Consider the following 21205-nt stretch of genomic DNA (forward strand, 5'->3'; position numbering starts at 1 on the left):
AACATCCCATAATGCAAGACAATACTTTTTTAAGAATTTAACATTGATGGGATGTTTCTGCCCATTTCCTTCGATGTCCGCCAAGTAGTATCCTCCCTTGTCTAATACTTGACTAACAATAAAAGGACCTTCCCATGTCGGGCTCCATTTCCCAAAGCCCCTAAGATGAGCTCATAGAGGGAGGACTGCCTTCCATACTAAATCTCCTTCCTTGAAAGACTTCAGCTTTACTTTCTTGTTATAGGCTTGGGCAACAACCTTTTTCCCTTCCTGAATCTGGTTCAAGGCCTCAATTCGGGCTACATATAAGTCTTCAATCCCTTGACACATGGCTTCTATGTACTTTTCACTGTGTAATCCAAATTGATTTTGAATTCTGACAGAACTTACATTGATTTCCATGGGAAGAACTGCATCTTGCCTGAAAGTCAAAGCATAAGGAGTTGTCCCCGTTCCTGCCCTCTTAGAGGTTCGGTATGCCCACAAAGTATTCCCTAGCTTTTCATGCCACTTTTTCGGACTATCTGTCACCATTCTTTTGATAATGTTTATCATAATCTTATTGATGGCCTCTGCCTGACCATTTGACTGATGTTAGTAAGGACTGGACTGGATCATCTTTATTTTGTATTTTTCTGCAAATTCTTCAACTTCTTTTGAAATAAAAGATGGCCCACAATCCATAACTATAGTTTCGGGCACCCCAAACCTGTACAGAATCTTGGTCTCAATAAATTTCTTGATTGCAGCTAAGGTTATGGTCTTTACGGCCGAGGCTTCTACCCATTTGGTGAAGTAATCCGTCGCCACAATTATGAAAGTATGCCCATTGCTAGAAGCTGGATAAATCTGCCCAATGAAATCCATTGCCCACGTTTTGAAGGGCCAAGGCTTGACCACGAGATTTAAAGGTACTGAAGGCACATGTTGGAATGGTCCATGCCTTTGACATTCCTCATAGCCTCGGGCATAAGACTTGCAATCTTTTTCTACGTCTGGCCAGAAATATCCATACCTCCTAATCAACCATCTGATCTTCGTTCCAGCTGGATGTGCCTCGCATATTCCTTCATGTACCTCGGCCATTGCTCTCATAGATTCCTCTTGGCCTAGGCATGTCAATAGTAGCCCATCCGGAGTTTTCCTTAGCAGGTTCTCCTCCTATAAGACATACTTAGTTGCTTGCTGTCTATTCTTCTTGCTTGTGGGTGAAGAAGGATCTTTCAAATGATAAATGATAGGCGATCTCCAGTCTTCCATCTCGGTTTCTAGAACCATTACATCTAGACTAAATCCCCTTTCTGGGATAGAAGGAAGATTTCTTCTTTGAATCTCAACATCTACTTCATACTTCCTTTCCTGGATTGGTACTCCGGAGGCTATTTGCGCCATCTCGTTGGCCGCCAAATTGGATCCCCTGGGAACATGATTAACTGATACTTTAGAATCCCAATAGCTTAACAATTGCGTGGCCACCAAGTAATACCCAGCCATGGTGATATGTCTGCACTTGTATTTTCCATTTAGCTGGTTTATTATTAGCTATGAATCACCAAACACCTCTATCTCCATCGCCCCCAGCTTTATCAGGATTTCCAAGCCAATTATTAAGGCTTCGTATTCTGCTTGATTATTGGTGCTCCCTTGGTAATCTAGGAGGAACAAGTAATAATGGTGAAACCCTTGGGGATTTATGATGACAATCCCAGGTCCAGAAGCTTTCTGAGTGTAAGAACCATCAAAATACAACTTCCAAGGAGTAATCCAGATGCCAGTTACTCTTTTTATTTCTTGTTGGACCCATTCTTCTTTGCCCAAGATGCCCTTACCTGGTGGGATCTAAACATTAGTCACTTCCAAGGTCCCCGGTATATTGATAGTCTCATCTTGAAACTTTTGATGCTCTGTCAAAAAGTCGGCAATTGCTTGGCCCTTGACCGTCCTTTGGGGTACATATTGAAAGCTGAACTCTGATAATGCTAGAATCCACTTCCCAATCCTTCTTGTTAGCATTGTTTTTGACAACATATACTTTATCACATCTGTTTTGGCGATGATGTGCACGTGACAAGGTAACATGTAATGCCTCAACTTACTAGTAGTGAAATACAGAGCTAGGCACAACTTTTCTATTGAGGAGTATCTTGTTTCTACCTCAGTCAGAATTCTACTGAGGTAGTATACCGCCTGCTCCTTTCCGCCTTCATTGTTTTGGGCTAGTAAACTCCCGATTGATTTCTCTGAAGCAGAGATATATAGCTTTAAGGGTTTTCCCTTTTGAGGTGGTACTAACACTGGTAGAGAAGTCAAATAGGCTTTGATGCTGTCAAAAGCCTTTTGGTATGATGGTCCCCATTCAAAATTTTCTTTATCCTTCAGTCTCAGCAGATGAGTCAACGGCTGAATCTTGCCCGCTAAATTGGCAATGAATCTCCTTAAGAAATTAATTTTGCCTAGCAGTCTCTGAAGTTGCACCTTGTTGGTGGGCGAAGGCGACTCCATTATTGCCCGACTTGTTCTTGTCCACTTCTACACCTCTTTGATGAACCAGGAATCCCAAGAAGTTGCCTGCTGTTACTCCAAACGCGCACTTCTTTGGATTCATCTTCAGTTTATGGATCATCATCCTCGTCAATGCTTGCCTGAGGTCTATCAGATGCTGCTCTTCTGTTTTGGATTTCACCACGATGTCATCGATGTACACCTCCATGTTATGGTCAATTAAATGATGAAAGATGACATTCATCGCCCTTTGGTAGGTTGCACCAGCATTCTTAAGCCTGAACGGCATGACTAGATATTCATATGCCCCCACATGACTGAGACGCCTAAAAGCTGTTTTATGTGTATCTTTCTGGGCCATCTTTATCTGATTATGCCTGGCATTTCCATTTATAAAAGATAAGACTTTGTGTTTTGCTACTGCATCTATGAACAGATTAGCCATGGGCATGGGATATTGATCTTTTGGTGTGGCACCATTAATATTTCTATAATCAACGCAACATCGTATTGCTTTTGTTATGGCTTTTAAAACGGGTACAATGTTGGTCAACCACTCTACATATTTGGCAGGTCTAATAAATCCAGCTTTTACTAGTCTTTCGATTTCTTCTTTGACCTTTTCTTCTATTTCTTTTGACATCCTTCGTGGTGCTTGCTTAATAGGTTTATATCCCTTCTTGATGGGCATTCTGTGTTCCACCAAGGTTGAATCTAAACCTGGTATCTCAGTATAATGCCAAGCAAAATAATCTTTAAATTCTTGCAGAAGACAAACAATCTTTGCCGATCATTAGTCTTTAATAAGCCACTGATTTGTATAGGTCTTGGATCTCCTTATGTTCCCAAATCAATAACTTCCAAAGGATCCTGAACTTCTGGTGGTGGCTTATCAGGTTCTGCACAAAAAAATTCGACTAACTCCGGGCTTTCGAGCAAGTCGTCTGGCCCATCCAAGTTATATATGCACTCGACCATTCGTATGGCCACATCCAATTCTTCTCCGTAAAGTTCTTTTATGCTTTTATCCTGGCTGGTCGAAGTTCCTAGTTGCCATTCCTGCTCTTCTTTTCCTAAGAACTCCATTTCTTGCTCTCTTTCTCTCCCATACACCAACAATGTTTTAATCAGGGACCTGATTGCCATTACCTGATCCTTTCTCTTTTGTTCTGTCATTGATGGTATTGAGGTGTTGGGATGATATAGGGTCTATCCTATTATTCTCTAGTGAGGAACATTCCTTGTTCTAAGAGCTTTTGGGTCGTCACCTTGGTAGGTCGGCCGTTCTTATCTGCTCATGAACATTGCAGAATTCCTACATTGGGATCGTAGAAACTTGCCTTCGCTATATTGGCTGTAGGGAGAAATGGCCGTGATTCGGCTTCCACTATCTCCCAAAAGCCTGGTCCCCCTGTTCCTACCTTATGGTAAACAATAACTTGTTGATGTAGAGTGGAGGATATGGCGAGACTTTGGTGGATCTAGTCCCTTTCGAGTAATGCTCCATAAGTGGAAGTGTAATCGACTACAAAGAACGCCATCATGATTTGTTTAGACCCCAAATTTACTTTTAAGGGCAATATCCCATGAATTCTGGTGATAGCGCTTGAGAAACTTGAAACCGTGAGGTCCGTGGGAATTAGATCTTTTACACATTTCCCTATTTTCTTCATTTGCTTGGCTGGCAATACGTTAACAGCTGCTCCACCATCAATCAAAACTCTTTTGAATGGCACCCCCTCCAAATGAGCTGCAACATATATTGGCTTAAGATGGTTGGCTAGCAACATGTTTGGGCGGCTGAACACCATTTTATCGGTATAGATTCTTAATGGACCATCCTTGAATGTCTTGGATGATTCAGCTTTTCCCAACTCTTTTTCTCCGGCTACTTCAACGCTGACATGGGCCATCATTAGCTCTGCTGTCAAATAGTCACCTTCCATAGTGGCGGGCTGATTAGGTTCAGCACCAAACATGGCGGATAACACATACGTCATGTTGATATGAAAATTACTAGGCTCTGGAAAGTCTTATTTCTTGCTCTCGATTTGGCCCATAAACTCATCTAACCAAACCATCGCATCTTCTGGAAGTAGTGGTTCTGGTGCCCCCTGCTGTTGATTTATGCCCAAATCTGGTATCTGCTTTGGAACTTCACCAAAAGGATCCACCAATGATATGGAAGGGAGTTTCCTCTCTGGTGAAACAGTTCCAAAACAAATAGGCTCTGTCCTCCAACCAGGAGTTGGCATCATTATCATATATTCTTGAGGTCTCTTCAATATCCGGTACTTCCCATGGTGTAGGCTTTGTGGTACATAGTTTCCTTCACCCTCTGTTTTGCTATTAGCCCTCTCCACCTCTTTTTTACTCCTCCAGTTAAACTGACTACTTCCCCTAGATGATGTTTTTTCAAACTTCTGATTCTTGGAGGCTTCAGATGTCGCAGGAGTCTTTAAAGAATTCATGTAGGCTTTGTGCTGCCTTTGGACCCTTCTGATCATAGAGGCTCCCATTTGTTTGGTGGGTTGTCCATTTTTTCCGACCACGTACCATTTTCGCCCGAGACGGGCAGGGTTATCCTTTTTGACAGGATTTGTTATCCTATCATTTCTTTTGTCTTCTCTTCCTGCATGACCATATTGAGGATGCCTTATCTCCCTCTCTTTTAGACCTTTAGCCTCTTTGGCTTCCGCCTCCTCAGAAGCTTCTTGATTTCGAAACACTTCTGATAAAGCTCTAGGTTGGGAATCCCCTCTTAACCGCTAAAAAACATTTCCGGAAGTCTCTCTTCCTGCTGTCTGCCTAGCTTTTTCGCGGGCCTATTTTCTTTCTTCTTCTTCTTTCCTCCTGATTAGCTCATGATCAATGAGGACTCTTGTTGGCGGTATTTCGAGCTCACACTCGCATTGGCATCTACTGCACAGAACCATCCATTTGATTATGGTTGCTTTTGGATGTTCGGGCAATTTGATCACCCCTTTTGTGGATTTGTCAGCTGGCCTTGCTTCTTCTGTCTCCTTTGCAACCTTTCCTTTCCCCTTCTCGGCCGATGCTAAATTAATCATATTAACTGGGGCCTCTGAAAAGGGATCTGCATGCTTGTCTATCATTGTTTCGACTTGCCCCTGATATGGGCTAGGTGGATTATTTGCCAAGGTCATCTCTTCATCTGGCTGGCTGGCTTCTAGTTTTTCTCTTTCTTCTTCCCCATCATCTTTTTCCCCGACTAGAGGTAAAGATATGGGAATAGTTGGTTCCATAACCAAGTCTGTTTTCCTTTTGAAGCCTGCGGATGCGTTTTCCAATCTTTGCAACATCTGCAACAAGGTTGTTTGCAAATCTTCAGGTAGTTTTGACATATTTCTTTGGCAATTAGGATTTGATCAAGGGATCCCACCGGGTGTGCCAAAACTATGTTCGTCTGGTGGAATATCCAGTGGGGACGTTTCCTGGCCAACGAGTACACAGCTCCCCGAGAGGTTGGCGCTGGTTTATATCGTCTGTTGGGCTTCTACTTATTGGCGGGCTGTAAGAGAAGGACAGAGTTAATTCTGAAAGGTGCCTTTGTAGGGCCTTAGGTGTAGGCCTTGAGGCTCGCAATCAAAATTAACTTTAAGTGTTCAGGCGTGCCATTGCTATCTTTAGCATGACAGATGTAAAATAGATGTTCAGTTGTTTGAGAGAGACCAAGTTAATTCTAACAGGTGCCTTTGTGGGGCCTTAGGTGTAGGCCTTGAGGCTTCTAACCAGAACTAACCAAGTACTCGAACATATATTGGTTGTTTCATTATTGCAGAAGTATCATAACCGTTATACTTTAATAGCCCGAGCCCGCAGAGCAGAACGAACTCAGATAGGTGCCTTTGTCAGGCCTTAAGTATAGGCATTGAAGCTTCCCATCAGAATTAATTCTATACTCAAGCGTTCTGTGGTAATCATGATATAACAGAAGTTAAACTAAGAAATAGGCTAATTACTTGCGCCCCAAGTAACTTCAGACTTCTTGTTATCAAGGACTGTCGTAGATGGGTTAAGTCCACTTAAAGTTCTTTTTTATGCCTTGAGACCAATGACTTTTAATTGATCAATCTTGTCTGCCCGAATGGTTAGAACTTAGAAGTCTTCTAATCATAAACTGGCTAGAAATAACTTGGATGCAAATGGAAATATACATCATATTACTAGATTTATGAATGAAAAAACTAGAACAAAGGAGGTCGGGCAAGGTTTCACCTTGTCGGGTAAGGCTGATCGTCTTGCAACTTCCTCCCTTTGTGATTTACAAAGAGTTTGAGGGCTAGAAAGGGAGATTGGGAGATGAGTTTATAGGAGAGAATCGATACTACAGCAAGATTTAACAGGGTAGTAGAGCTTTTATAAAGGCTTTTCTGGTGAAGGTTGATCCCAAAAAGGATGAAGGCTTGGTGCTGACTATAGCTTCGTATACAAATCTGGCTTGAGCAGAGTTTGTGTATTTGTTTGTTTGATTGAGTGTCATTGTGTCTGATTTTTCTTTCTCCTTTTATAGACGATTTGGCTTGGCTGCCTACAGTATTGATTTTGCCCGAATGCCTTTGAAGGGTAGTGACTCATCATCTTTTTACTTGTACTGCCATTGTAAAGTACTTTTGGGCTGATTAGTTGGCTAGTCTACACCATTTGAACTCTAGGTAGGTGAGCAGGTAGCTTGAGTGATCTGCACTTAGTCGGGAAAAAGGCTCATTCTGCCTTCTGGGCTTTGGCTGAGCCTCGGGCTTCCTTTCTTCTGGACCTCCTTGTGGGCTAACTCCCTTTTAAGCCCAAAGTTTAAGTTTTATCCCAAATAGGTCCTTCAAGTTATCAAAGCCAAGGATGATCTTTTGATGGAGATACGGTTCAGCCAAAGGAGCCTCATACAGCTTACTTCACTGCAAATAACAGTGAAAAGCAAGTGAGGATGATATATTTCACCCAATTCTAGTTTCTTCATTTATAAAACTATTCCCATTGATAAATGCTAAGAAGTTGGCTACCTTGATGGAGCTGGATGTATCCGGTTATATATAAAGAATAAATTTTGTAAACTAAATGACATGGAAATTGATGATTGAATTATTACATAGACATTGATAAACGTGTTCATTTCTACTGGTACATATTATTTAGTTTGCAAATTTAGCCTACAAATTTAATCTCCCAAGCATTACTCTATATATAATAGAAAACTAGATTTTTAATAAGTTTAGATTAATCCCCGGTACAAGATTTAAAATTTAGGGGGTTATAGTCAAATTAGGATTTGATAGGTTTTAATAGACTTTAAAATCTAGGTGTAGTCGATTAGAGTTTTAAAAGAGGATGTTAAAAGATTCTGAAATCATGGTGTAGTCAAATTAGGATTTAAGAAGATTTTGAAGAATACACCCAAATCCAGAAGTAGTCGATTAAGAGTTTAAAGAATACATTCAAATCTAGGTATAGTGAGAATGTCGAAGATTTATTAGGATTTTAATGGCCGAGGGATTTTGAGGGATTTGAGGGTTACCCCATGTGATTTCTTTTCACGTTCATCAACGAAGTGGAACAATCTTTGTCTCTCATCTTCCTCTATCGCCACAAGGTATTGCAGGTTTCTTCCCAATTTATATAATTCTTGTATGGTTTATTTGTTTCACAGATTACTGCTCCATATATATATCAATTACTCCCTTCCTTCTCATACATATATAATATCACATATTCCTGCTTCTCTGAATTCATGCATTTTGAGTTGATTATTTTAATTGTATATATATATATTTTTTTTTTTTCTGTTTGATTGCTGGAAAAACCATATATGTATGAAATGAAAAGAGAAAACCTAATATACATGCAATAGGTTAATTAATATACATGCTTTTTTAACCAATGAACAAGATGTTTGGATATTTTACTTCAAATAATTGAAAGGGGATTGGCTAAATTTAACGAGTTTTTATTGTTTAGTAATATATACCATGTGGTCTGTGAGAATTCAAGAATTGTTCTTTTTTATTGGAAATATATTTGTGTTTAGTTCTTAATCTATGTTTAGTTCTCCATTGTCATTGTTTGGTTAATTGAGGTATTTTGTTGCTTTATTAACGCATTGTAAATTATAATGATTCGAATGGATTTTGTTAAGTCCTGAATGGTTTTTGTTACTGCTACTGCTTCCAACATGCTAGTAATTAGAAATGGGAGACGAACAACAAGAAATTGAAAAAGTGAAGGCCAACATCGATTATAGAGCTTGGACTGTAGAAGAGAGTAAGGTGTTGTTACAATTACTCGTTGGGATGTGAATTTTTGTGTTTGAATTTGTTCATCTTGTTGGCGTAGTGATTTCATATTATCATGGTAGTTGTGCTGATTTTGTTATTTGTATGCTTCCATCCGCAGAAAACTACGAGTGCTTTGTCATAGTTAGAATTGGCTTCTTTGGCTGAAGCATCTAAGAAGTTGGAGCCCCTGAGATAAGCTGTTGTGCATAGCTTGCTTTAGCATAGGAATAAGAATGTCATACTTCTAATGGTCAGTTGTGTCACTAAAATGTTTTAGCTTTTAATGGCCCTAGGTGCATAGCTTGACCATGTTTGATTTCACTGTGTGCTCATGATTTGATAGACGCTTACACTCCTAGTTTGTTTCTTAACATTTTTAAACTCATTATTAGCACTTTCATGGAGCTAGCTAAACATGCTCTATTTTTATGTTTTACGAAGTTATAAGTATCTGAGATTAGTGTCCCTAAATTGTTTTAGTGCAATTTGACGTTCTTTTTTATTTTCTTTTTATGTGTAATAAATTTCAACAATAACAAGTAAACCAATCGGAATTTAGTGTGCTTGAGTTTATGTGATATATTTGTTATTGTCACTGATTAGTTAGCTATGAAATTATGATTTGATAATTGGTGCTGTGTGTATATAGGTTAATCATTTGCTGGTCATGGTTTAATTATAGTGTGTGTGTGTGTAGATTAGATGATGGTTTCGATGTAAAAAATTCATGGTTGGTGGTATTTGGGTGTGTTGTTAACTTCTTTATGATTTTGTTTATTTGGTTGGGTAGTTTATATAATGTCTCGATCAAGCATGGAAGCGGAAGGTGGGGAAGAAATGGAAGTGGAGCACATGGTGGAAGAACAAATTGAAGATGAAGAAGAAACTGATGAAGAAGAAATTGAGGAAGAAGAACTTTATGAAACCTTTAAATATCTATTGATGGCAATTCAAGCTGTAGTCCACGTGCTAAAAGAGTTTATAATTACATTTGGACAACCTATTGAACGTCCTTTAAATCGACAATTAATTACTATAGAAGGATACAATTATATACATAAAGTATTGAAAGAGGACCACCCAGAGGATTTCCGGCAAAGGTATAGAATGTATCATGATGTGTTTGTGAAGTTATGCACTATTATTAGAGAAAAAAAAACACTCTTACGAGATACAAGATTTATTTGCATAGAAGAAATGCTTGCAACAATTTTGCTTATTGTTGGACACAATAGTAGATATTGTCTACTGCGTGATACGTTTGGCCGATCACAATGGACTGTCAATAGGAATTTTAACAAAGTTTTAAAGGCATTGAACATAATAGCACTAGAGATGATGGCCAAACATGGATTACAGTACCATCTAAAAGAAGGGAAAGTACGAGATTTTACCCTTACTCAAAGGTACGTATAGTGTGTCGTTTTTATTTTTATTTTGTATCATTCTAATTTATTCCAAATGATAAACTTAACACTCTTTTAGGATTGTATTGGAGCTATTGATGGCACACATATCCCATCATTAGTGTCCGGATGTGATGTAAGTAGTTATCGTAATTGTAAGGGTGTCATATCACAAAATGTATTAGCTGCTTGTAACTTTGATTAGGAATTCATGTACATCCTTAGTGGGTGGGAAAGATCGGCTCATGATTCAAGAGTACTAAATGATGCTTTGACAAGAAGGAATGGACTTAAAGTGCCACAAGGTATCAAATTATTATTTATCATTTTTATTATTATTTAATTTCTCATTACTCGATTGAGTTGCATATTAAAATATATATTATCAAGTAAAATTTTCATAGTAGATTGTGGATTTCCAAATAGACGTCAGTTCTTAGCTCCTTATCGAGGAATCTGATATCATCTCCAAGAGTATAGTGGTTCAGGTCGTGAGCCTAGAAACGAAAAAGAGTTGTTCAATCTTCATCATGCTTTTTTTAAGAAATGTTGTCGAGAGGATATTTGGTATTTTAAAATCATGATTCCCAATTTTAAGGATTGCACCTCCATTTCCATATGCAACACAAGCGGAGGTAGTATTAGCTTGTGTAGCAGTGCACAATTTTATTCGTAAGGAGTTTAGATCGGATGAGTTTCCTGTTGAACCAGATGATGAATCTTCTTCGTCTCCACCATTGTCAGTTTCTGAAGGGGATATTGACCAAGATTTTCAAACACAAGAACAACAACGGAATATTGCTAATGAATGGAGATATAATATAGCTTTGGACATGTGGAGAGATGCCCATAATGATAACAATGTGAATGGAGGACAATGAGTCACAAATAATTCTAGTGTGGTAATGATGAATTTATAATGATGTTTTTGTAATGTTAGGTTTTGTGGCTGTGTTCGAGTAAGCAAAAAAGAAAGAAGAAAATATTACTTGTAATGATGAATTTCTGATTAATATAAGGTTTTGTCGCTATGTTTGAAACTTGGAATTTGAAATTTCATCTGATTGCTTAGCTACTACAATTACATTATTATTTTGTGTATTTAAGTTCATGATTGTGTTTGCTAACACTTCAAATTTATTATTAATGGATCTTCTTTGATTTAAAACGTTTATGTTTCTTGTGCATTATTTCATTTTATGTTATAAGTTCAACTAATAAATCCTAAGAAATTCACAAAAGAAATCCATAGAAATCTATAATAGAAATCCATATAAATATGTCGAAATCCATATAGGATTGAGAATCTTTTAAAATCCTATGTCGAAATCCATATAGGATTGAGAATCTTTTAAAATCCTTTGAAATTTGTCATTAAAAATTCTATTAAAATCCTGTGAAATCCAAATTGACTACACCTGTCATGCCCTGATCCCAACATAAGCCCATGATCAACACGTGACGTTGATGTGAAAATTATCTTGACACACAAATTAAACCCTATTGATGACAATTGTAGTAAAGATGTAAGTAGGGATCGTTCTAAATTGGGGATTATTTAGGGATGCTAATCTACACGAATATGACTCAGAAATACTAAATTAGACTTAAAAACACTTAACTAGACTTTAAAAACACTAAACAAGACTCTTATGACTCAAAACTGACTCAAAACACTCAAAACAGCAAAACTAAGTTAAAAAGACTCAAAACAGGTTCTAAGGACTATTTGGACAAATCTAACACTAGTGGGACTTAAAACACTAAGTTGGACAGATTGAAACACCTTTTTAACTAATCTAAGGCACTTAATTGAAAGGGGGATTGATTTGGAAGAAATTAATTAAACTAAACAAATTGTAAAACAAAGTAAATTAGGTGATTTGAATGATGAAAACTTAGCCAGAGGATCATTCTCCACACTTGACATATGCATATAAACCAATTTCAAGTATTGTTCCTTTAAACCATGAATGACAACACCCCAAGTTAACTGTGACAGCACAAATTAACCATCAGATTTTCCTTATTTCATTGAATTGGACGGGATACGCATCACAACCATATTATCCTTCTCAAGTTCCCTAACTATGAAAAGCATGATAGAAAACATATCAAAGGTCATTAAGTTCTTTGAAAATCATAAGCATTGACAAGGCATTCGTAACTATGAAAAGCATGATACTCCTGCCTAGGATTTACTTAACACGATTGTGACTAGCAACCTTTACTACTTATGAATATAAGTTCATAACGATTAGGTGAAACTCCCTTATACTCTAGCATCGAATTTATGCATGCAAACTAAGTATGCATCCTCAATTAACATACACAAACAAGTTTTAATAACATAAATAAGCAAATCACATTCAAGACTTTAGAAACAATAACTTGATGTAATCAATTCATATAAAACATATAATCATGGCTTCGAATTCACCTCCAACTAAAAAGAGATTAGTTCCTCATATCTTTAAAAACATAAAGCCAAATTAAAAGCAACATTGAAACAAATCTAAGGATAGAAAGAACCAAGAACGTCCCAGCAGCTCTAATGGCAGATTTCGAACTCTCCTTTGGATTGCAAGCCACGACACAAGCTTCTCCTTCTCCTTCCTCCACGCAAGTGCACCTTTAAAACTCTCTGAAATCTCTCAATTATATCTAAATGTATGTGGGTGCGTGGGTGAATTGATTTGTGCGGCATATATGTATATTTATAGGGCAAACTCATGGCACAATCCCTCAAGATTAGGATTGCACAATCCTTGAGGAAAAAGACTAGGGTTTGGTAGAAACCAAAGATGAAAAGGATTAAGGTTTCCAGCAGATTCTAAGGCTTCTAGAAGAGGAAGAGGCGCCATATATTTAAGGTCTTCTAGAAAGGGTGGCCACGACACCAATTTAGGGTTCTAGAAAGATAAGGGTGCGGCATGAATGTAGGGAAATGATAGGCCTTCTAGAAATTAGGTTTTTAGGTCCCCTTACAGCTGGATTTAAGTCACAAACTGATTTGGATAAGATAAGATAGGATAAAGCTAGATTAGGCAAGGATAAGATAAAATAAGGTTAGTTTGGATAAGATAAGGTTGGATAAGGTTTTGGACAATGTTCATTCTTTTGTGCTGATTCCTTATCTTCTTTGTCTTGGATTTATTTTCTTCATATTTTCAGCACATTCCTAGCCTCTTAAACTTCAAATTCGTCCATCCATCTTGCTCCATTCATAAGCTATCCATTTAGTGCCCAAAACTGCTCCAAAATGCTTCAAATTGCACTTTCTTGCCAACTTTGTCATTTAGACCTACAAAAACATGAAAATAGCTTAAAACACTATAATAACACAAACTAACTACGAAAATGCAAGAAAACAAACTAATTAAGTCGCATAAATATGCTCCTATCAAATTCCCCCACATTTAGCTTTTGCTAGTCCTCAAGCAAAACGAAACAACAAAACAAAACATAACCTAAACCTTCCAACGTTCGCCTCAGGGATTTCCAATGAAACATGACATGCTAAAAATCACTACTCCCACATATTTTAGTTATCCTTACTCTCGTGCACATACTTAATCACAGTTAGCACTCACTAGTTCGCATTTAATCAGTTAAAACAACATTTTGAATGTAGTAACATGCCTTAGAGAATTCCCTCAATTCCTAACTGGATATACTCTCTATTTTCACACAGATTTTCTGACTACACTCCCTCTACTAGATATATGTGAGAAGATTGATGTAAATATGTAGACTAGCCACTCACATATATTATAAGCAAAGAAAGCACTTTTTGGAATTATTAATGCACATATATGATCTCATGAATGGAATGCCACTACTTAGACGCGAGAACCAGGGATACCATATGCTCATACCAATCACAAACTCCACATATTGAAACACACAACACCCAAGATAGAAGTCTAAGGGTTGTAACGAGGCTAAGAGTATTGGTTAACAAAGAAAGGTCAAGGATAAACAAAGGTCCTTAAAGTAATAGTAAGCAAAGCAATGAAATCAACTTAGAATTCACTCTTGAATGCAGCAAATAACTTAAAACACTAAGGAGATTTCGTACATACTTAGGGTCATATTCAAACTTTTTTTTGGACCCTTTCTTCAACAACCAATACTTGTGAGTTCATTCTCACTTTTTTCACAACTTTTTTCTTTCTTTTTCACATTTTTTTTCTTTTCTTTCTACTCGTGTACATAACCTTCCCCCACACTTGATTTCTTCAATATTTTGATCAAAAGGAATTCCCTCTAAGTCGTGCTTCACTATACTTTAAGAACAAGAGTATGGATAGTCCTATTCTAGGCTAGGTAGGGATAACGTGGCTAACAAAGAAAATAGGCTAAATAAGGCTCAAAGGGGTTAAACTTACAAAACAAATGCATGGGATGAAGGCTTTTTGGCTCTGGTGGTAACTACTAAACAACATCATCTTGCTATATGTTATGCACTCAATTTTAAGTTTTGAATGAAACGGGCATGAGTTCTAGTATTTGGAACTAAAGTGATAAAACGCATTCTAAGTAGCAACCAAGCAAAGAATGATGAGATCATGCAACAACTTTAGAAAACAACAAATCACAGATTAATAACTCTCCAAACAAAGTTTAGGCTCAAGTCTCTCAGGGTTGTAGCGTTAGTTTGAGTTCCTTCCTTCAAGCGTGTTACAAAAACTGATTTTTTTTTTCCTTCGTGATTACATGTGAATTCGTTAATGAAAACTACAACCAAGCATTAACCAAAAAGCATATCAAACTTCTGTCCATGTTTGTAACTTTCTTTAACAGCCATGCAATTAAAAACCAAATCCTCATCATTGTGTTGGAAGGTACCCTAAGACACAAACACACAAAAACGACTCTAAAACGACTTTTTTTTGGGTTTTTCAAAACATTTTCTATTTTTTGTCAAATTTTCGTATTTTCAGTTAAAGACACACTAAAACACTTCAAAACACACTAAAAACACTTAAAAACAGTGAAAAACAACTCTAGTTACGCTAGGTGGTAAAATCCCACGAATTTGCAATAAAAACACTTTGTTTACCCCCCCCCACAGTTCAACCAAACATTGTCCTCAATGTTTCAAACATAAACTCACACATAAGCAAGCAAACAACACAACTAACAAACATGACAAGCATGGCAAAGTAAAAGCAATAAAGAGTAGAGTTTAAGAATGCAAATTTGGTTATGATGTCGGAGCTTCCTAGTTCTTCTTTATTCGCATGGGTTGCCTCCCAAGAAGTGCTTGCTTTAACGTCTTCTAGCCGGACGATTCCTCTGTTTAAGCTTCATTGGAGCCCACATCATGGAGGGGTATGTCCTCCATAGCATGCTCCTCAAAGTGCTCATAGTATGGCTTCAAACGATGTCCATTCACTTTGAATTCGTTTACGGTCTTAAAACTTTGAATTTGGATTGCACCATGAGGAAAGACATTAGTAACAACAAAAGGTCCAATCCACTTAGAATGTAATTTACCCAGAAACAATCGAAGGCAGGAATTAAAGAGTAACACTTTCTGCCCTATGGAGAATGTTTTTGTATGAATCATCTTGTCATGGAATGCCTTTGTCTTCTCTTTGTAAATAAGGGTGTTCTCGTACGCCTCGTTCCGAATCTCTTCAAGTTCATTCAATTGAAGATTCCTATGAGTTCCAGTTGTATCAAGGTCCAAATTGAAAGTTTTAACGGCCCAATGTGCTTTGTGCTCCAATTTAACTGGAAGATGGCATTGTTTCCCATAGATGAGCCGAAATGGGGACATTCCAAGTGGTGTTTTGTAGGCTGTACGATATGTCTACAATGAATCATTCAAGCGCAAGCTCCAATCTTTCCGATTTGGCCTAACGATCTTCTCTAAAATTAGCTTGATCTCCCGATTAGAAACCTTGGTTTGCCCACTTGTTTGAGGATGATAAGGTGTTGCCACCTTATACGTGACATTATACTTCTTGAGTAGCGCCTCAATGGTCCGATTGTAAAAATGAAAGCCCCCATCACTTATAAGAACTCTTGGCATTCCAAATCTAGCAAATATGTTAGTTTTCACAAAATCTGTAACCACTTTGGAATCATTAGTACGGGTGGCTTTTGCTTCCACCCATTTCGAAACATAATCAACCTCAAGTAAAATATAAACAAAACCATGAGATGAAGGGAAAAGACCCATAAAATCAATGCCCCAAACATAAAAAAATTTGACACAAAATATAGGGGCCTGCGACATTCGATCCTTTGAACCAATGTTTTCGGTTCTTTGACAATGATCACATGTTAAGCAAAAAGTTCTAGCATCCTTAAAGATTGTAGGCCAATAAAAACCACATTCAAGGACTTTACGTGCAATTCTTTGAGTGCCAATGTGACCTCCACATGCATAAGTGTGACAAAAAGTTAAAATCGAATTAAACTCAGAATCATGCACACACCTATGAATGATTTGATCAGGGTAATATTTCCACAAGTAAGGGTCATCCCACACATAAAAACGTGCGTCTTTCTTAAGTTTATCACGTTGGTGCTTGTTTAGAGTGCTTGGAACTTGTTTAGACACCAAATAATTCACTAAATCGGCATACCATGGCACACTTACCTCAATGGACAGCAGCTGCTCATCTGGGAATGTCTCTAAGATAGGCATGACATTGGCATCCTCTTCATGCACCATATGACTCAAGTGGTTAGCCACCACGTTTTCACTTCCTTTCTTGTCCCGGATTTCGATATTGAACTCTTGGAGAAGAAGCATCCATCGAATGAGCCTTGGTTTGGCCTCCTTTTTCGTTAGTAAGTACTTCAACGCTGCATGATCAGAATAGATTATAACATTAGTACCAAGTAAATAAGAACGAAACTTATCTAAAGCGAAAACAACAGCAATGAGTTCTTTTTTCGTTTTGGAATAGTTCAATTGAGCATCATTCAAGGTCCGAGAGGCATAGTAGATGACGTGTGGCTGCTTATCCTTCATCTGTCCTAAAACAACTCCTAATGTATAATCGGAAGCATCGCACATAAGCTCAAAAGGAAGGCTCCATTCTGGTGGGACTATGATGGGGCCAAAGTAAGCATTTCCTTGAGGTGTTTGAAGGCCTTTTCACATTCCTCGTCGAACTTGAATGGGACATCCTTTTGTAGGAGACGGCAAATGGGGTTGGAAATCTTTGAAAAATCCTTGATGAATCACCTTTAAAATCCTGCATGTCCAAGAAGAGAACGAACCTCTCTAACCGAAGTAGGAGAGGGTAAGTAGCGTACAAGATCTATTTTTGATTTATCAACCTCAATCCCCCTTTCTAAAACAATATGACCTAAAACTATACCTTGTTTCACTATAAAGTGACATTTTTCCCAATTTAAAACAAGGTTAGTTTCAACACATCGTTTCAAGATTAATGTGAGATTATCCAAACAATTATCAAACGAATCACCAAATACACTAAAATAATCCATGAATACCTCAATAATCTTCTCAACGAAATCTGAAAATATACTTACCATACATCGTTGAAATGTGGTCGGTGCATTGCATAACCCAAATGGCATACGACGATAGGCAAAGGTACCAAAGGGGCACGTGAAAGTGGTTTTTTCTTGGTCATCCGGAGCTATGACAATCTGATTATATCCTGAATATCCATCAAGAAAACAATAAAAAAAATGATCGGCTAACCTTTCAAGCATTTGATCAATGAACGGCAAAGGGAAGTGGTCATTCCTTGTGATGGCGTTGATCTTTCTCTAATTGATGCACACTCGCCAACATGTTTGGATATGGGTTGGCACAAGCTCATTCTCAGCATTCTTCACCGCCGTAACTCCCGATTTCTTTGGAACAACTTGAACCGGCGAAACCCAATGGCTATCCGAGATAGGATAAATCACTCCACAATCGAGAAGCTTGATAATCTCATTCTTCACCACTTCCATCATTGGAGGGTTGAGTTGGCGTTAAGCCTCTCGAGTTGGTTTAGCCCCCTCCTCTATAAGTATGTGATGCATGCAAGTTGTAGGGCTAATACCTTTAATGTCGGCCAAGGTCCAACCTATGGCTGTTTTGTGCTATTTAAACATCCGAATCAGTTTTTCCTTCTCTAATGCCATGAGTGTTGAAGAGATTATGACCGACAACGTTTCTTTGTCTCCCAAATAGGCGTATTTCAAATGACTTGGCAACGGTTTAAGTTCAAGAACCAGGGCCTGAATCACTGAAGGTAACAACTTGTTAGTAGAAACGGGAATTGAAATTGGGATTGGAGACTTACCATGATGCTTTGGCAATGATTCAATGGCAACAACCATCTTGGCCTCATCTTCACATGTAGGCACGGCAAAGATTTCCCTATCCATGCTGTGAGTGTGTTTGGCTTCTGTCCCTTCATTTTTGAGTCCAATTCCTTGTGCAATTGTTGTTTCAAAGGGATCTTTGTCCAACGAATGAAGACAATCCTGCGCCAATGAATCAAAAACATCAATAGAAAAACAAGAATGATCATCTTTAGGAAATTTAATAGCTTCAGAAATATTAAAATCAATAATCTCCCCATCAGATTCCATCGTTAAAGTCCCTTTGAACACATCGATCTTGGTGCGGGCTGTTTTCATGAAAGGTCTCCCAAGAAGAATCAACAATGGGGTAGAATGGGCTAAATCTTCCATGTCAAGCACGTAGAAGTCCACTGGAAATATCAAATTGTTCACCTACACCAAAACATCTTCCAAAACTCCTTTCGGATATGTATTAGAACGATCAGCCAATTGAATAATCACACCATCGCTTTTAAGCTCTCCTAAGTTCATAGATGCATAAATTGAGTAAGGCATGACATTAATTGAAGCTCCTAAGTCTAACATAACATGATCAAACTTAGTATTGCCAATCACACAAGGAATTGTAAAACTACCTGGATCTTTGCATTTAGGTGGTAGTTTCCTTTGTAACACCGCAGAAACATTCTCACTTACCGGGACCACTTTCTTGTTCGAATTCCTCTTCCTTGTTATGCATAGCTCTTTTAAGAATTTGGCATACTTAGGATCTTGCTTGATTGCATCAAGGAGCGGGATATTGACTTGAACTTTCCTAAAGGTTTCCAGAATGTCTTTCTCATTCTCTTCTTTCTTTGATTGCCTAAACCTGCTAGGAAATGGCACATTTAGTGAAATAGAACTAGAAGAATTCATATTTGGACTCACCTTGATGGTTTGGAGGTCATATGAGGCTGCGGCAAGGGTTGGTCTTCCCTTGTCGTGGCTTGTGCTCCATGTTCTTTTTCTTGCAGTAGCTTTTCATCCTCGTTAAGGCTTTGTTTGACTGATTTTTGATGGTTTCCAAGCTCCTTACCACTTCTCAACATGATGGCCTTGGCGGATTCAAAGCCTCCATTTGGATTTACAATGGTTGAACTAGGGAGTTTGCCTTGTTCTTTAAACTGCCCAAGGAACTCTGAAATCTTCCTTATTTGCTTTTTTAGGTCACTCACCTCCTTTTCTTGATTCACTATTTGATTATTTTGATTTTGTAATCCCTGCGATATAGAAGTTAGTAGTTGAATAGTTTGATCATTATCACATAGCGAACCTGAATTTGGTTGAGATGTTTGTGATTAAGGTTGAGATTGAGCGAATGGCCTTTGATATATCCCAGGGGGTGACTGTCGAAATCCCCCTTGTTGTTGAGGTTGTTAAGGCTCATTCCACTTGAAATTTGGATGATCTCTCCATCTCGGATTGTATATGTTTGAATATAGATCATTCCTTTAGTGATTTTGGCCTTGATAACCTATGACATTGGCGCTTTCCCATCCTCCATTCTCAATCAATTGTGGACATTGATCATTGAGGTTACCTTGCATAGAGTATACGCCACATATACTTGGTGCATTTCCTTGTACCTTGCATCATTCGGCAACTTAAGACACAAGCATTGTGAGGTTAGCTAATTGAGATTGAATTTCAGCCATTGAACTTACCTCATGGACTTGTTGCCGTGGGGTCTCTTTGTTCAACACCTTCGTATTGTTATGCATTTAAGGCCCGGTTTGTAATTAAGATCTTGACAGCCATCGGTGTTTTGTCAACCAAAGCACCACCCGCCGAGGCATCTAGCATTTGTCTTTCAATTGGGAGGAGTCCTTCATAGAAATATTGAAGTAACAGCTTTTCCTTCATTTGATGTTGAAGGCACGATGCAACTAGACCTTTGAAACGCTCATAATATGCTGGGAAAGATTTGCCTTGGTTTTGTTGAATGCCACTTATCTTCTTCCTCAAAAGAATAACTCTCGAAGTTGGGAAGAATTTTTCCAAGAATGCTTGTTTCATACTTTCCCAAAAAGTGACAGTTCTGGGTGCTAATTCGTATAGCCAATCTTTAGCCTTGTCCATAAGAGAGAATGGAAAGGCTTTCATCTTTAGAATGTTCGCATCGACATTGATGGGTGTCATGCTCGAACATACCACTTCAAACTCTTTAAGATGCTTGTTCGGATCTTTCATGGACAGCCCATGGTACTTGGGAATATGATGCAGCAAGCTTGACTTCAATTCCAACTCATCGGTCTTTCCTTGGGCAGCCACGGGGTATTGAATGCAAAAAGGTACGCCATTGTCCAACCCCGAGGCTGAAAGTTATTTGATCGTACGATTGTCTGCTACCATGACTTGCTCTTATTCTTCTTCTTCTTCAAATTCAGATTCGGCCTCTGAACTTGAACTAGGTGGATTAGGTTCTGGTTGCTTCCTCTTTCTTATCAAAGTTCGCTCAAAATCGTCGTCGAACTCCAAGATGTTTGGACTAATAGGTTGAGAACTACGCGTCATAAACTAGTACCTGAAACAAGAAACAAAACAAATCAACAACTAATTAAAAGGCACGGCAAAGACACAATTAAACACACACAAACACACGACTGAAACAAAAGAGATTAGCAAGTTTGCTAATCCCCGGCAACGGCGCCAAAATTTGATGTGAAAATTAACTTGACA

The 21205-nt window shown here is 38.2% G+C and overlaps 1 protein-coding gene and 1 pseudogene across 1 annotated transcript; one reads left to right on the forward strand and one right to left on the reverse strand.

Annotated features, from left to right (window-relative positions):
• The first annotated feature begins 9602 nt into the window (after positions 1-9602).
• On the forward strand, positions 9603-11153 carry LOC114827132 (uncharacterized; annotated as a pseudogene).
• A 7127-nt stretch (positions 11154-18280) lies between these two features.
• LOC139187801 (uncharacterized) lies at positions 18281-20247 on the reverse strand. The gene is made up of 4 exons (XM_070804397.1): positions 20191-20247; positions 19415-19746; positions 19184-19355; positions 18281-18919 (listed from the first exon to the last, which is right to left on the reverse strand). Exons 1-4 carry the CDS (start codon positions 20245-20247, stop codon positions 18281-18283), a joined length of 1200 nt encoding a protein of 399 aa, XP_070660498.1.
• Between the last annotated feature and the right edge of the window lie 958 nt (positions 20248-21205).

This window comes from Malus domestica, chromosome 09, assembly GCF_042453785.1.
Source record: "Malus domestica chromosome 09, GDT2T_hap1".
NCBI classification, from domain to species: Eukaryota; Viridiplantae; Streptophyta; class Magnoliopsida; order Rosales; family Rosaceae; genus Malus; species Malus domestica.

Excerpts from the sequence above, each read along its gene's own strand:
- LOC139187801 (XM_070804397.1), bottom strand. The coding sequence starts at position 20,247 with ATGCATAACAATACGAAGGTGTTGAACAAAGAGACCCCACGGCAACAA. Across the intron at positions 19,747-20,190 it reads CACGGCAACAAGTCCATGAG|GGATTACAAAATCAAAATAA; the intron begins GTAAGTTCAATG and ends TCTATATCGCAG. Across the intron at positions 18,920-19,183 it reads CGAACAAGAAAGTGGTCCCG|GTGAACAATTTGATATTTCC; the intron begins GTAAGTGAGAAT and ends GTTTTGGTGTAG.